The 17,949-nt window shown below is 43.0% G+C and overlaps 1 protein-coding gene across 1 annotated transcript in view; it reads left to right on the top strand.

The window, feature by feature from the left end:
• The window catches only part of LOC130017188 (targeting protein for Xklp2-like), a 39,645-nt gene that overhangs the window by 4,960 nt on the left and 16,736 nt on the right, over positions 1-17,949 (top strand). The window contains exons 3-10 of the mRNA XM_056107894.1: positions 2,169-2,292; positions 4,629-4,754; positions 5,484-5,591; positions 6,221-6,342; positions 8,888-9,039; positions 11,256-11,427; positions 12,790-12,931; positions 13,773-13,989. Coding sequence (XP_055963869.1) covers positions 2,169-2,292; positions 4,629-4,754; positions 5,484-5,591; positions 6,221-6,342; positions 8,888-9,039; positions 11,256-11,427; positions 12,790-12,931; positions 13,773-13,989 — 1,163 coding nt within the window. The remainder of the gene's footprint in view (positions 1-2,168; positions 2,293-4,628; positions 4,755-5,483; positions 5,592-6,220; positions 6,343-8,887; positions 9,040-11,255; positions 11,428-12,789; positions 12,932-13,772; positions 13,990-17,949) is intronic.

The raw sequence follows: 17,949 nt of genomic DNA, 5'->3' as shown, positions 1-17,949 counted from the left end.
TCCTTTTTTATTTTTATTTTTTTTATTTTTGGGTCATACCCGGAGATGCATAGGGGTTACTCCTGGCTTTTCACTCAGGAATTACTCCTGGTGGTGCTCAGGGGACCATATGGGATGCTGGGAATCGAACCCGGGTCAGCCGCATGCAAGGCAAATGCCCTACCTGCTGTGCTATCTCTCCAGCCCCTGCATTCTTTTTTAACATTTTTTATTTTGTTGTTGCAATTGTGGTGGGAACTCCGATAGCAATGCTCCAGAGCCATTAGAGCCTCACATTTGGAGGCTGGTACTTCACCTCTTGGCCAGCCTCTGTGGCGCTCCTGGTGGTGGTAGGGGCTGAGGGCATGTGGTGCAGGAGATGAAACCCAGTGCTTTGCATGTGTTAGTTTTGTGCTCAAGTTGAACCACATTTCCAGCTCCAGCTCATACTGTTTTATTTGTTTGCCACACCTGGCAGTGTTCAGGGGACTATGTAGTGCCAGTGAAACCTGGATCTCTAGGCTGCAAATCATTCTGTTTAGTCCTTTGATCCATTTCTCTGGTCTTCATACTATTTTAAACTGAACTGTTGGCATTATACACACTAATGTAATTATATCAGCACTATTTGCAGTTTGATTTACAAGTTCTGTTTGATTTCAGGCTAGTTAGTTTGATGCAGTTGCATTCCTTGATTCCTTAAATTCCACGTCCAACCCCTGGCCACATAAAGATGATTTGCTTTGCTTATTCAGGCCAAGTTTATTTCATCATCAATGTAGAATGATAGAAGAAAAAGACATTATTATTTTGGGTTCTGGGCCATACAGCTGTGTTCAGGGCTTACTCCTCGCTCTGCACTTAGGGATCACTCCTCAAGGCTTGGGGGACCATGTGGGGTTCTGGGGATCAAACTCAGGTCAGCTGTGTGGAAGGCAAGTGCCCTACCCCCGTACTATCACTCCGACCCCTATTATTAATATTTAGTGAAACAGGATGGTTTTTAATTGAACAAATTTACTTAGACATGACTAAGAGAAAGAGAGGAAATATGCTCAAGCGGGAACATGGGCTCCACGGTAGAAAAAAGCAGAAAGAGACAGACGAGCAAGTGATAAACATGTTCAGGGGAGAACTCCTGCTGAGAGATCAAGCCTATTATTGTTATTGTTGCTATTATTTGGCTTTTGGGCCACACCTAGTATTGCTCAGGGGTTACTTCTGGCTCTGCACTGAGGAATCACTCTTGGCGGTGCTCAAGGGACCATATGGGATGCTGGGGAATCGAAACTAGGTCGGTCACGTGCCAGGCAAGTGTTGTATCTGCTGTACTATTGCTCTGGCCCCAGATTTTTAATGATACTGTATTGCTGATGAGGGATTAATTGCTTATCACATTAGTTGATTCTTAGGTGTTTCTATTTATCTTTAGAAACTTACAGAATTTAAAAAAATTTTTTTTTAATTAGTGAAACACCATGAGGTACAGTTATAGACTTAAAAATTTTTGTGCTTGGGTTTCAGTTATACAATGATCAAGTACCCATCCCTCTACCAGCGCCCATCCTCCACCACCACGGGTCCCAGCATCCCTCCCACCCCTCATCCCCCCCATCCCACCCTGCCTCTGTGGCAGGGCATTCCCCCTTGTTCTCTCTCTCTTCTTTTGGGTCCTGTGTTTTGCAAGGAAACTTCCAGAATTCTATCTCTGTTTATCTTCGGATATGATATGAGGATGTGTTTGGGATGCTTTATTCCTAAGGTGATATCTTGATACTTCGTTTCTGCTTCAACTAAAGAACCTTTTTACAAATTGGCCTTCTCCTTAAGATTTCTCTGCAACTAAGTTCTGTTGCTGAGGGTAATTTTTCAACCTGGGATACTGTATTAAGGGGTGTGTGTGTGTGTGTGTGTGTGTGTGTGTGTGTGTGTGTGTGTGTATGCACGCGTGCTTTTTCTAATTCATTCACTTGACATATTTATTTATTTATGGCTTTTTGGGTCACACCCAGCAATGCTAAGGGATTACTGCTGGCTTTGCACTCAGGAATCACTCCTGGCGGTGCTTGGGGGACCATATGAGATGCCAGGGATCGAACCCAGGTCAGCTGTGTGCAGGGCAAACGCCCTACGTGCTCTGGCCCCCTCGCTTGGCATTTTAATGCTGACTAGTACATGTTCTTTTGCAGTTGACAATACTTACAAAGAGACTGAAAAAGAAAATCTGGTGGAACAGTCCATTTCATTAAATTCTCGTTCTTTCCCAGAAGTCAAGGGAACTAAGACTAGAAGTACTCCAAACCAACCTCAGAGGTAAGACTTTCAGGGCTTGAATGTGGAGGTTAGATGAATAATACTTAAAGAATGGTTACTTGACAGAGCACTATTATGTATAAGATTCTGTGTAAGACTGTGTTCTCTTATTTGATAGTTATAATGTGAGTTTTAGGTAATAAGCTGAAATTTTTATGTAAGGACTAAGGGGTACTAAATTGCTCATTCAAGGTAAGTTTTATTTCAGAGCTATGATTCACCCAATCGATTCGATTTCAAAACTTTGCTTTGTCTACCATTAACATGTTTACAATTTTACATTTACTTTAACAGTTTTTCATAGATCAGTCTTAACTGTTGTATGTTTTAAAAATTGGAATTGGGGCTGGAGTGATAGCACAGCGGGTAGGGCGTTTGCCTTGCGTGCAACTGACCCGGGTTCGATTCCCAGCATCCCATATGGTCCCCTGAGCACCGCCAGGACTAATTTCTGAGTGCGTGAACCAGAAGTAATCCCTGTGCATCACCAGATGTGACGCAAGAAAAAAGAAAAAAATTGGAATTGTCTATAATGTTCTTTTATATCTCATTATTCATTCTCCAGTAGAGCTATATTTGAGTTGTTTCCATTTTTGGACCATTATGATTAAAGCTGATATGAATACATGCCTGTAGGTCTTTGTGAGGGCAAGAGTTTATCCTGATAGAATTACTAGGCCATCTTGTTAAGTGTGTCTTCATAAGAAGCAGCCAGAATATTTTCCAAAGTGACTACCACTTTCTATTCCCACTAGCGCTATATGAGAGTTCAAGTTGCTTCACATCCTAGTTAACCCCTTGGTATTCTCAGTCTCTTTAATTGTAGTTTATTTATTTTTACTTTTTGGGTCACATCCAATGATGCTCAGGGGTTATTCCTGGCTCTGCACTCAGGAATTACTCCTGGCGGTGCTTGGGGGACCATATGGGATGCCGGGGATCGAACCCAGGTCGGCCGCATGCAAGGCAAACGCCCTACCCGCTACGCTATCACTCCAGCCCCAATGATAGTTTATTATATTTTATTTACATACTTATTTAGGCTTTTGGGCTCCGCCTGGCTGTGTGGTCTGGAGTTGCTCCCAGCAGTGCTTGGGGATCCTATGGTTCTGGGGATGAGATTTACCTGCTTGTAAAGCATGTACTCAGCGCATTGAACTTTCTCTAACCCTTAGTTATGTTTATTATTGGGGTGGGGGGTTGGTTGGTCCACATCTGGAGGTGCTTGCCAACTCCTGGCTCTGTACTCTAGGATCTTTCCTGGCTATGATGTGTGACTTCATAGGTGATGTGTGACATACAACTAGGGTTGGTTGTATGCAAGGCTAATGAGTGCCTTACCCCCTGTACCATCTCTGGTCCCCCATAATTCCTTTTATTTTGAGAAAGGGGGATTGGACTTATCCATCTGTGCTCAGGGATTACTTCTGAGTCCAGGGGGTTGGTCAGGGGGTACAAGACAAGTACATTATACACTGTACTATCTTTCAGCCCTGTGTTGAAACATTTTGAAACAGAAAGAGCACCCTATCGGTTCATTGTATAATTCTTTTTTTTTTTCCTTTTTGGGTCACACCCAACGTTGCACAGGGGTTACGCCTGGCTCCTGCACTCAGGAATTACTCCTGGTGGTACTTGGGGGACCATATGGGATGCTGGGAATCGAACCCAAGTTGGCCGCGTGCAAGGCAAACACCCTACCCACTGTGCTATCGCTCCAGCTCCTCATTATATAATTGTTTACTTTTAAATACTTAAAAAATTTTCATAATGAAGATTTGAAAATTAGGTACTCTGAGTCAAAGCAAAGACACTTTTATATACAGAGGCCGGAGCGATAGTGCAGTGTGTCGGGCATTTGCTTGCACACAGTCAGTCCAGGTTTGACCCCTGACACCCCAAACACTTGCCCGAGCACCACCAGGAATGATCCCTGAGCAGAGCCAGGATTAAGCTCTGAGCACAGCCAGGTATGGCCCAGAAACAAAACAGAGAACCCAAACAAACAAAAATATTGGTAACACTACATCATGTTAATGGATTGGGATACCCAATATTATAATTAATTAAGTTCTCCTTAATTAATCTATGGATTCAGTATTTTAAGGGGTTTTTATTTTGAGGTACTAAGTTGATGCTAAAATATAAACAAATGCTAAATTTTGAGAATGGTTAAAATTTTTTGTTTTGTTTTTTTGGGGGCTACATGTCTTCGATCCATTATTAGACTTTTTGACATATGTAATTTAATTATAGTTTCATGTTTCTTAGAACATTTTCCTGTCTGTAGTAGATACATTTGTCACAGATAAATTTTGTCAATTCCTCTATCATAGAAGATCTATTAGACTCTCTGCTCAGAAGAATTTGGAGCAGAAAGAAAAGCAAGATGTTAAAATGAAAGCCAAGAGATGTGCTACTCCTGTAATCCATGAAATTCCACCCTCCAAGAAAATGAGAGTGTAAGTAGCTCCAGCTTTTGTCAGTGGGCATAGGTTTAACCCATTGATATAGTGTTTAATAGCAAACAGAATACATGATGTTTGTTTTGATTTTTATTAGTTAGGGATTTTTTTTTTTTTTTGCTTGAATAGCCTATTCAGCCAGAGGTTTAGAAAATAGTGATTTATTTGCTTCGCAGAATTCTAAAAGTCTTTTCCCTTGGTTCCAAGTTTGAATAATGCCAGAACAGTATCTCTGAGTCTTTTTCTTGTGGGAGGGGGTAAAGGGTTTAGGCCACATTCAGTGATACTCAGAGCTTAATCCTGACAATGAGCTCAGGAGTCACTTTTGGCAGTGATTAGGGATCACTCCTTGTAGGGCTCATGGGGACCGTATGTGGTGCTGGGAATTGAACATGGGTTGGCTGTGTGCAAGGCAAATGCTCTATTTGCTGGACTACTTTTCCAGCCCAGAAATGAGAAAATTTTATTTTTTACTTTTTTAGTAAAACAAAGTTGTTTGTATTAAAATTTATTTAGAAAGATGTGAGGATAGGGAAAGGGATAGAAAACAGGCTTCTCCAGAGTGGAAATGAGCAAAGAAGCAAGCAGACAAGCAAGATATGTGTTCAAGGGTTTGAAGAGCAAGCTAGAAATGAGGAAATTTTCGTGCCATGAATGGTAGGAGGTTTGTGTAGAAACCTCATTTAGGGAATAGAGAAAATACTTTTTTGTTCTTTTGAATTTAAGTTCTAATAGCAAAAAGAAGCCAGAGGAAGAGGAAGAAGGCAGTGCTCAACAAGAAAAGAATGAGTCTTCCCCAGAAAAAGCGAAGGGCAGACATAATGTGCCAGGAAGGTATGTTTTCTCTTCTAAATTTATTTTTCCCCCCTGAATTTAAATGAGAACCAGTAGAGTAAAATTGCAAATAGTACATCTGAAGTCACTATGGTGCATGTGGAATTTGCCAAAGTCCTAAAGTTGTAACTCTCAAAAGGTGAAATCTTTCTTAGTAGGTATTCCTCTTAAAGTCTTGAAAAAAATTTATTTTCAAAGCAAATGTAAAGAATAAGAGAAAAAAAGTCTGTGAAATTTAATACCTAAACATTTTAATTATGACAAGCTCCCTTCTGGTCTTAATCTGAGTAAATAGGTTTTTATTTGTTTGTTTTGTTTGGGGGCCAGATTCAGTGATGCTCAGGGTTTACTCCTGGCTTCATGCTCAAGCATCACGACTGGTGGGGCTCAGGAACCATATAGAGTGTGGGGACCATGTAGGGCGTGGAGGATCCAACCTGGGGCAGCTCCATGCAAGGCAAGTGCCCTACCCATTCTACTATTGCTCCAGTACCTTTTTGTTTTGTTTTGTTTTGTTCTAATTGTTTGTTTGTTTTCAGACGAAAACAATCTATAAAGTGCCATTAGATTATTTTGAATCATTGATCCCCTTTCTTTTCTCCTATCTCCTGTATTATTTTGCCCTTCAGGCAGAAAATTCTAAAAAGTACTGAGGAGCAAGAGTTGGAGAAGAGAATGAAGATGCAGCAGGAGGTGATGGAGATGCGGAAAAAGAATGAAGAATTCAAGAAAATTGCTCTTGCGGGAACAGGTTAGCTTGGTTCTAGTTGAATCTAATTTATGAGGAGGTGGTTCTCAGTGTTGGTGTTTTTTGTTTTTTTTTTCTTAAGTTTCTGAAGAAAAAAGTATTTTGGTCAATAGCATAAGATGTTTATTTTGAAGGACTATGGGTTTTTTTGGATATGGATTTCATTATAGTCCCGTGATCACTCTCCGGTTCGTTTTACATATCCAACTTCTTTCTTTGAGCATCTCTAGCTATAGATGTCATTCCTTTTTTTTTTGTTTTTTAAAGTGGTGCTGGGGATTGAACCCAGAGACTTACATATTCAAGGCAAGTGTTCTACTGCTTAATTAATTAACATGCTTAATTAACCCTTTTTCTATCTTTTGAAGCCCATTTCCATGAAAATTTCTCTCATTTTAAAGTAGAATTGTTCCTTTCCCCTCCAAATTATTTTTCTTTGTATTAGAAAAAGAAGGAACTGGGATTGAAATAAAAGAGCAGGGGCCAGAGAAATAGAACAGCAGGTAAGGTGCTTGCCTTGCATGTAGCCAGCCTGGGTTCGATGCCTGGCATTCCCAAGCACCACCAGGAATAATTTCTGAGTGCACAGCCAGGAGTAACCCCTGAGCATCACTGGTGTGGCCAAAAATTCACGGTCATGGTCACAGTCCTCCCATTATTCATCGATTTGCTTGAGTGGGCCCAGTAACGTCTCCATCATGAGATTTGTTGTTATTGTGTTTTGGCATATTGAATATGTCACAGGTAGCTTGCCAGGCTTTGCCTTGCGGGCGAGATACTCTCAGTAGCTTGCTGGGCTCTCCAAGAGGGGTGGAGGAATCAACTCAGGTCACCATGTTGGCCGCTTGCAAGGTAAACGCCCTACCCGCTGTGCTATCGCTTCAGCCCTGCCAAAAATTTAAAAAGTTTAAAAAAAAGAAAAAGCAATTGGCAAGTTAGGTTGTTTATTTATTTTTCTGATTTATCCCAGGCAGAGGAAAAGGGTTATAAGTTACATCTAGTTGTAGCCATGGAGAAACAGTATGACTAAGGGAACTGAAAGAGTCTACATTGTGCTTTGCTCTGCATCAAATAGTTATTGGTGGAATCATAGCCATAATGTCCAGTAGTAGTATGTTGAAAAAAATATCCATGAAGTTTATAGGGTTTTTCCTCTTAGAGATGCTTTAAAAATCAGATACTGAACTCTTATGAAAAGTATCCCAGTTATTCTCTGTCTTCAGAAAATCATCACACCTGAGAGATGAGGTGCTCTAATCCTTTGAACAGTGCATCTGACACCACAGGTGTCAGATGGTCTGACAGTGCATGTGCTCCTTTTGATAGTGCATCTGATGGAAGGGCCTGGCCTCTGACTCAGCATTTCTTAGTAAATAAGACTATTATCCCAAGGGTTGTTTAAAGTATTAGGTTTTTTTGTAGAAAGTGAATTGAAGGAGACTGTGCGCTGTTCTCTTCCGGGAGCTGGGTTTTATAGTCTCTGAGTCTTGGCCGTTGATGGGATTACATGGCGCCAGGGGGCCAGTTGGTGGGTGTGACCCCGGCCTACTGGAATTTGGAAGATCTGGGTGGAGGATGCTCAGCCCCGATCCGAGTAGGCTGGGAGATCTCAGTCCCGGGACCCGCATGCCTTTGTTCCTCTGCCGGTACCTTCATGTGTGCGGAGAGTGGTCTCAGTATGGTGGTGGCAGGTTCTTGAGGTCTTTGTCTGCCAGAGCCCTGGTCGGGGCGGGGAGGAGAACTCAACCTGCTCCCCTCCAAGGGGCCCCGGCGAGGACAGCCAGGCGAGGGGCCAGGAGACTCTGCGGGGCCCCTTGGAGGGTAGCGGGTTGAGTTCTCCTCCCTGCCCCGACCAGGGCTCTGGCAGCCGAAGACCTCCAGAACCAGCCACCACTATACTGAGACCACTCTCCGCACACATGAAGGTACCGGCAGAGGAACAAAACAAAGACATGCGGGTCCCGGGACTGAGATCTCCCAGCCTACGCGGATCGGGGCTGAGCATCCTCCACCCAGATCCTCCAAATTCCAGTAGGCCGGGGTCACACCCACCAACTGGCCCCCTGGCGCCATGTAATCCCATCAACGGCCAAGACTCAGAGACTATAAAACCCAGCTCCCGAAAGCGCGCGGCCACATTCGCAGCCAAGCGACATCTTATTATCTCAGTCCTACTTTGGACAAACTGGCATGCTACCGAATATAACCTGCCCACACATAACCTGCCCACAAGGCAGAGTCTGGCAAACTCCCCATGGCGTACCCAATGTGCCAAATACCAGTAACAATGATGGGTCTCATTCTCCTAACTTTGAAAGAGCCTTGAATATGGCACTTTTTAAAAAAATCTCAGGGCTAGGACGAAGGAGACGTTACTGGGGCCTGCTCGAGGCAATCGACGATTAACAAGATGGTCTTGATCGGTTGTGATTGTGAATTGAAGTTATATGATCCATGGTTATAAACGTATCAATAGGAGTGGAATAAAAAGGTCATACTGTTCCCTATTTTCAGTGTTACCTATGTGTTTACTTTGCTTCTCACCCAGGACATTCCTTGAAGAAGTCAGTGAGCCAAGTAACCAAAGTAGTAGACTTCCATTTTCGCACAGATGAGCGAATTAAACAGCGTCCCAAGAACCAGGAAGAATATAAGGAAATAAACTTTACATCGGAGCTACGAAAGCATCCTTCGTCTCCTGTAAGCTTATGGATTGAATGAATATTCCTGTTACTAATTCGATTAGGATTTTAGATGTAGTATTCTGATCTGATATAATTGAGAGAAGTATATTTTGACTTAAAATAGATCTGTGTCTGGACTAGAGAGATTGTACAGGGGTTAAGTGCTTGCCTTGCGTGTAACTTACCCAGGTTTGATCCCCAGGACTGCATCCCTCCTGATCACTGTAGTGTGGTCCCCACCAGACACACAGCTCCTGAGCAATCCAGAGAGTGGCTTGACAGCCAAACAATAAAGATCCTCAATTTGCATTTGCTTTGTGACCTTTGGTAAATTTCTGTATCTTTCTGGGAACCCATCTTACCAAGTTGTTGTAAAACTGAGTTTGAAATGTGCATAAAACACATAGAATTATGTGTGTTTAATTATAGGTACACACTACAGTTTATAAAAGTTAATGTTATTCTTGATGATATCTTGTGTCTGTAAAGATGGTACAAAATAAAATATACTTTATAGGGAAAATGAGGTTGGGACAGACTACTCAAATCCCATGTAGAGGCAGAACATTAACAAAAATTCTAGTACTCTACTTGTATTATCATTATTTACTGAAGTCAACTCTTCTCTCTCTCTCTCTCTCTCTCTCTCTCTCTCTCTCTCTCTCTCTCTCTCTTCTTTGTGGTTTTTGGGCCATACCTGGTGGTGCTCAGGGCTTACTCCTGACTAGTCCCTCAGGAATCACTCCTGGTGTTGCTTAGGGAACCATATACACTGCTGCAGATGGAGTTGGCTGCATGTAGGGCAAGCACTTTCTCGACTTATTTTTTCCCCCTCCCTCCTATCCCCTAGGGCAAGCACTTTAATCCCTGTACTCTCACCTCTTAAGTTTTAAATCCAAGGTGGTCTTTAAAATTTTGGTGGTTTTTTTTTTTTTGAGGGGTAGGTCCTCGAAAAGCTTTGTTTCTGGTCAGAGACTACTTTCATAAAAATTAATGATTCAGGGAGTAGGCTTCTTCATCAGTTTGGGGAAATAGGTGGAGAGATTATCATTTGGGAGCTACTTTACTGATCCAGACCCAGAAGCCCAATCAAAAAAGACTGGGGAGGGCAGGTAATTCAGTAAACTAGAGTACATGGCTTATTCACTGAGATCAAAGTTAGATCCCCAGCACCATATGACCCCTCAAATACCATGGGATATAGTTCTGGTAGCCCTCAAGTGTTGCCAGATACAGCTCTGATGGCTCCTGAAACCAGTGGGGTGGCCTTAGAGTAACACAGCATCACTGTGCGAAGCACCGAACCAGTTGTTGTGTTTGGACCAGTAGGCCATGTATTGCCAGGAAAGTGGCCCCTGAGCCCACTGAGGAGGCCCCCCTAGCTCCCTCCTCTAGAAAAAATTAAAGGACTTTTTAAAAAATGGAATTGGGGATGAGATGCTTGTTGCAACTTTCCCTACCCCTCCTTTAAATCTAATAAATCTTGTTCTTGATGATTTCAAAATAAAGATATTCTGGGGCCAGAAATAGAGTACAGCAGATAAGACACTTCCTAGCACACAGACCACTTGGTGGGTTCTAGCTCAGCTCTGCTTATGGTCCCTGATCCCTGCCTGAGCCTGAAGTGAACAGTGAGTTCTGAGACGAGTGGCGCTCCCAAACCAAAGCAAACATTAATGTGAAAAGCCATCTTAATTGATTTTGCATGACTTCTTAAGTGCTACATCTTTTTTCCTCTTTTCTTTTTACTATAAGGTAAAGGTAAAGGCCCTCCCGTTGATCGTCGATTTGCTCGAGCGGGCCCAGTAACGTCTCCATTGGAGACTTTGTTGTTACTGTGTCTGGCATATCGAATACTCTCGGTAGCTTGCCGGGCTCTCCGAATTCCTTCTTTTTACTATACTGCCAGAAATTGAACCCTGGGCCTTATACATGCAAGATGCATGCAAGATCAGCACTTAACACTGAGCCTCATCCTTGTCCCCTTTTCTTCTGCTTTTGAAAGATGGAGTTGTGAATGTGACTCAATGTCTTGTGTGAGACCTGAGTTTCGTTCCTGGCACTTCCACTCCCTCATCCCCTACAAAGAATTGGGGAGAAGTTGGATATAATCTTTCTTCAAGGAATGAAAAAGCTTTACATAGACTCTTTTGATCTTTCGTGCTGAGTATGTGGCTATGCTAGATTTGAACTCTTTCATAGTACTTCATTTGGTGAACAATTTCTTCACAGGCTCAAGTATCCAGAGGATGCACCATAATTAAGCCTTTCAACCTGTCCCATGGAAAGAAAAGAACATTTGATGAAACAGCTTCTACATATGTGCCCCTTGCACAGCAGGTTGAAGCCTTCTGTAAAGGAACCATTAACAGATACCACTTAAGGAGCAAAAAGGAAGATATTGGTAAGTTTGAGATCAATATAATAGCTGTCTGGAGACACCCCTGGAATTCTCTTTCACTATGTATCATACACAAATTTTCCTGTAATTGAAATCCTGCCTTTTGAAATTAACCATGGCATGTACTTATATGCGAACAATATAGTTTTTCTGAACCACCCAGCTCTCTGTGCATTTAGATGCATCAATCGTCTTCCCTGCTGGTCAATAATTGGCTATAGGGAATCAAAGTAACCCAAGATATCCTTATGTAATAAGAAAATCTTGGGCTTGTGTCAATGTTTAATTCTTTTAATTATCCATAAATGATATGGGGCCGGAGCAATAGTACACCGGTACATGGCTGACCTGGGTTTGATCCCCGGCTTCTCTTACAGTACCTTGAGCCTGCCAGAAGTGATCCCTGTGCACAGAGCCAGGAATAAACCCTGAGTACAGCCAAGTGTGGCCCAAAAACCAAAAGAAATAAAAAGAAGGCATTTTACATTCAAGGTTTTATGCTTTTTCTTTTTCCCCCCCCAATGACTGAACCCACTGTCTGGTCCCAGAAGTCTGATGTTTTTCTAAAAATTAGGTTTGGAAAAAACGTTTGGTTTCTATCTCCCACTCTTGTAACTTAGAAAACTTATTCTATGTAATTAATAAACTTTTGAATTTGCCTAGCCAGGAAAATTCCTGACCAACTGTAATTATCTTGATATTTATGCTTTGGTGTGTGGTGTTTTTTTTTTGTTTGTTTGTTTTCTATTAGTATACTTTTGTATTTGATTTGATTTTTTGAGAGATTTGCTTGATAATTTGATAGAATGCTTTTAGGGAATTCCTAAAGTTGAGAATTAGTGCTTGGTCTTTAGAAAGGTTTTATTCATAATCTCTGTATTTGTTTATTTATGGTTTTGTAGCCATATCCCACACCACTAAGGGATTGCTCCCAACTTGATGCTCCCAACTTGATGCTATTCACTGTCGTGTAGGGGATCCAGTCTGGCCTCCTGCATGAAAACCATGTGCTCTAGCGTTTGAGTGATCGCTCTTGCTAGCCCCAAGAAGAAATTTTGAAGCTGGAATAAGCAAGCCTTATTTTTTAAGAAAGTTGGCATTTCCAATAGAAAGAAAATAGGGGCTATGATAAAGAGTTCGTCAGATACAAATAGGTTTTGCTTTCAGTAGGTAGAGTTTATTAAAGTCTACCTTCATCGCACTCCTTATTGCCTGGTTGGGAAAAGGGGACTGAATGCTTGCTTCTCAGGCTGGCAGCTGATCTGAGCTGAGTGTGGTAGGCCAGCCATTCTGTGGTTTGGCATCTCTGCACTGATTCGTGAGGTTTTTGTGAACAAGGTGAATACCTATAGTCTTGGTTTGTAGTTCTGTTGCCTTCTAAACCTGCTGTGGCCAAGATCTCCAGAGACCCACAGACCCCCGTACTGCAAACTAAACATCGTGCAAGGCCTGTGACCTACAAAAGCGCAGCAGATCAGGAGGCTGAGGAACTTGAGAAACTACAACAGTAAGTCCCCACTGTTATTATTTGAGGAAGAACCTATATTCTTTTTAGTTTTATAAGAGGGAGTTGCTAAGGGATTAATGGCACCGAATAGCTATAGACTCAAAGCCGTGTCCTGGCCTCTGTATATGGAAATGGCCTACTGCGTAAACTGATGGAAAACTAATGCAGAAGTGGAGGAATTTATGATTCTATTGAAGGGGTGTCCTCTGAAGTTTGTTTAGGAGATTCCACCCATTTATAGATACCCAGAGGATGTAGTTTGTGTTTGGTTTATTTATTTGGTTGGTTATTTTTTAGGCCACATACAGCAGTGTTCAGTGGCTACCCCCAGCATTGTGTTTGGGAGTCACTCCAGGTATCACATCCAGGTCTCGTGGGTAAAGCATGCACCTAGCACATTGAGCTCTCCTTGTTTTGTTTTAAAAAATGTTTTTTAATAGTTTAGGTAACATGGTTACAATTGTATTAACGTTTTTTGATTTTGGTGTCCAAAGTTAATGCATCTTCACCAACACCAGAGCGCTCATGTCCTTTCTAGTCTAGTTGTGAATTGCTCTGGGCTTTCTCTTCAATGCTCTTCTATTCCTTTTTCTGTCCTTTTGAAAAGGGAACTTCCTTTGTGAGAGAATTGTTCTTTTTTAAAGTGATGGAAATGTTAGGTCTATTGTTTATTCTTTGCTCTGGAAACAGAGATAAGTTCATAGCTATGGTAAGAGCTGAAATGTTGTTTTGGGAATTTTCTGATCGGTAACCAATGATTATTATACTTTTGTTTTTGACCTACTTTGTTTTTGATTGATTTTCAGTAAAAAAAAAATGTTGTTGTTATTTGAACTCACAGATATAAATTCAAAGCACGGGAACTTGATCCCAGGATTCTTGAAAGTGGGCCCATCTTGCCTAAAAAGCCACCGGTGAAACCACCCACCCAGCCTATTGGCTTTGATTTAGAAATTGAGAAAAGAATCCAGGAACGAGAGTCAAAGAAGAAATCAGAGGATGAACATTTTGAATTTCATTCCAGACCATGCCCCTCTAAGATTTTGGAAGATGTTGTGGTAAGAACAGTTGATGTGTGCTGTAACACTGCATCATCAAATATCCACTGGTCACAAATGTTGGGGTAGACAGACACTGTAAGGCATCATATTAGGAGCTGTAGGTAATAAAGAGACATAATAGGTGAATTTTGCTGCCAGGACCCTGTAATCTAGTAAAGAAAACAGCATTATCTAGAAACTATAAAATGTTCTCTGGAAACAGAGATAAGTTCATAGCTATGGTAAGAGCTGAAATGTTGTTTTGGGAATTTTCTGATCGGTAACCAATGATTATTATACTTTTGTTTTTGACCTACTTTGTTTTTGATTGATTTTCACATCATAAGACACTAAATACCCATCTTCTGGAATTGTCGTACCATATTTGATAGAGTTCAAATATGGTAACACCTACAAGGGTGATTAGAGGTCACCCCAAAAGCCTCTATCCCTCTCGGAAAGACTGGCAAGCTACCAAGAGTATTCCGCCCGCACGGAAGAGCCTGGCAAGCTATCCGCTGTGTATTCGATATGCCAAAACCAGTAACTACAACTGGTCTCATTCACCTGACCCTGAAGGCTTCACCGACATGGCAGCACTGAGAAGGATGAGAAAGGAGAGGCCGACAAAATCTCAAGGCCGACCTAGGCTGCCACAACGAAGGAAGACAAAAATGATCGTCTGTACTTTCAATGCACGTACGCTAGCATCAGATGCATCCATTGAGGACCTGATGGTACAAGCGCGAATGATCAAGTACGACATCATTGGTCTGACCGAGACAAGAAGGCACGAATCTCACCATGCCGTTTTCGACACTGGAGAAGAATTGTTCCTCGGAACATGCGATAAAAGAGGTGTTGGAGGCGTCGGTGTCCTTGTCAACACAAACTTGGCCAAGAGCATTGATTCATTCGAATGCCTAACAACCCGAATCGGACGTTTACATTTGAATAGATGTGGCTCACTGCCTGCAGTTTCTATCTTCGTTGTCTACGAACCAACATCTCATTATGATGAAAGAGAAATCGAGAAGTTCTACATGGAGCTAGAGAAGTTCTATAAAGAAGACCACACCTTCTACAAGATCATTGTGGGTGATTTTAATGCCAAGATAGGACCGAGAAGATCAGCTGAAGAACTTCACATCGGGACCCATGGCCTAGAATGGAACGAACAGGGTGAGAGACTGTCAGAGTTCATCATGTCGACCAAGACCATCCATGGTAACTCACAGTTCCAGAAGGCAGAATCTAAACGATGGACATGGGAGTCTCCCAGTGGACGATTCCACAACGAAATAGACCACATCATATTCAATCGACGGTTTTGCCTGACTGATGTCGCTGTTGTCCCAAAATTTCGAACGGGATCGGACCACCGTCTCCTTCGTGCAAAATTCTACTTCACAGAGCAGGGAGAAAGGGCTGCAAAGTTCAAAAAGAGAACTCCCAGAATGACCACCAACTGGGAACTCTTTGGTACTATTGCGGCAACATGGGAAGATGCCATTGTTGACAACATTGACGAGGAATACGATCGACTGGTTCAGCACCTCCATGAATGTGCGAGGAACGCCAAGAGAGAGATAGCCACAAAAAGTCGCCTATCTTCGAAAACTCTTGAGCTAATTCGCCAGCGTGGTTTGGCGCATGCCTCAGGCAACCGCAAGCTAATGTCCGAGCTTGCAAAGCAGTGCAGAGATGCTATCAAGGAAGACCTCAAAGAGAGAAGAGCAGAAGTACTGGTAGATGCGGCAGAAGCCGGGAAAAGTATTCGTAAGGCCTGCCTGTCCTTCGCCAACTATAAGAGCAAGATGACTGCCCTCCGACGTCCTGATGGATCCATCACATCCTCCAGAACGGCAATGGAGAAGATTATCCATGACTTCTACTCAAATCTCTTCGATAGCCATGTCCACTTGCCAACATACCAAATTCCACAGGATGGGTATGTTGTTCCCAACGTTCTCCCCTCCGAAATCCGACACGCCATTTCGTTGGTAAAGAAACAAACAGCACCCGGCCCAGACAAGGTCAGACCTGAACACCTGAAGAACCTGCCGTCAGTACTCATCAATACACTGGCTCGGCTCTTCACTCGCTACCTGTCTGAATGCAAGGTTCCGTCCCAATGGAAAACCAGCAGGACCGTACTACTGTTCAAGAAGGGAGACATCCATGACATTGGCAACTATTGCCCGATCTGCCTATTGTCTGTCATCTACAAGTTGTTCACTCGAGTCATCCTGAATAGGATTGGCAGAACATTAGATGAAGGACAACCATGCGAGCAAGCAGGGTTCCGCAAAGGATTCAGCACCATCGACCATATCCACACGATAACCAAGCTCATTGAGGTTTCTCGGGAGTTCAAGATGCCGCTCTGCTTAACGTTCATTGATTTAAAGAAGGCCTTTGATTCTGTTGAGACGGAAGCGGTCATTGAAGCCCTAGCCAATCAGGGCATTCAAGCCCAATACATCAGGATCCTCCGTGAGCTCTATTGCGGATTCACTACCAGGATCTCACCATTCTACAAAGAAGTGATCGTTGATGTCAAGAGAGGGGTGCGGCAGGGTGATACCATTTCACCAAAACTCTTCAGTGCCACCCTCGAGAACATCATGCGACGACTGGAATGGGAAGGAATGGGAGTGAAGATAGATGGTCGGCAACTACACCACCTCCGCTTTGCTGATGACATTGTTTTAATAACACCAAACATCAGCCAAGCAGCACAAATGCTGGCCGACTTTGACCGTGAGTGTGGAAAGGTAGGACTACAGCTGAATCTTACGAAGACAATGTTTATGAGAAACAGCCTTGTTCCTGACGCCCCATTCGCTCTCAATGGAACGACCATCTCCGAATGCAACAGCTATGTCTACCTAGGTCGAGAGATCAACATGACAAATGACCTGGCACCCGAGCTGCGCAGGAGGAAGAGAGCGGCTTGGAACGCCTTCAAGAACGTCGAAGAAATAGCTAAGAGGACGAAGAACCTCCGGCTCCGGGCACATCTCTTTGATTCCACTGTTCTTCCTGCATTAACATATGCCTCAGAGACCTGGGCCCTACGCAAACAAGATGAGAACGCTATTCAGGTCTCCCAAAGAAGAATAGAAAGAGCTATGCTTGGAATATCACGTTTCACTCAAATGAGAGAACGAATCCGGAGTTCTGACATCCGTCGACGATCAAGGATCAGGGACGCTGTCTCATTTGCCAAGGTGTCGAAAATCAGATGGGCTGGTCACGTAATGAGATTTAAAGACGACCGTTGGACTAGAGCTGTTACTGATTGGATTCCACGGGATGTCAAAAGACCGCGTGGCCGCCCACCTACCAGATGGTCAGACTTCTTCGTCAAGATCATGAACGATCGGTTTGAGGCCCTTCATGTTCCCGGAGCGAACAGATGCCATTGGGCTACACTAGCACGCGACAGGGACAAATGGAGACGTTACTGGCGCCCGCTCGAGCAAATCGACGACTAACGGGAAGTTAAGTGATTAAGTGATTAAGTGATAAAATGTTCTGAGGTTCATGGTTAAAAGTACTTTAAAGGCAATCTAGATCTGTAGTACAGCGTTTGCCTTGCACGTGGCCGCCCTGGGTTCGATCCCCAGCATCCCATATGGTCCCCAGAGCACTGCCAGGAGTGATTACTGAGTGCAGAGCCAGGAGTAACCCCTGTGTATCACCAGGTGTGACCCAAAAAGCAAGAAAAACAGTACTTTAAAGGAGGTAATGAGTTTTTCCAGTTGCAGGTGCCCTTTCGCTAGAACCTTAGTTTCTGGCCCTGTGCCTGCGGATTGGTGACTCAACACCCATAGACAAAAATTAGTAGAGTGAGTACTTTCCAACCAAGTAAAATAAAACTTGAATACAGACAAATGAACAAACCAATCAGGGAATGCGAGCCGGAGCAATAGCACAGCGGGTAGGGCGTTTGCCTTGCACGCAGCCGACCTG

This window comes from Sorex fumeus, unplaced genomic scaffold (assembly GCF_029834395.1).
Source record: "Sorex fumeus unplaced genomic scaffold, SorFum_2.1 ptg000178l, whole genome shotgun sequence".
NCBI lineage: Eukaryota > Metazoa > Chordata > Mammalia > Eulipotyphla > Soricidae > Sorex > Sorex fumeus.
This window is presented reverse-complemented; position numbering and strand designations above follow the sequence as displayed.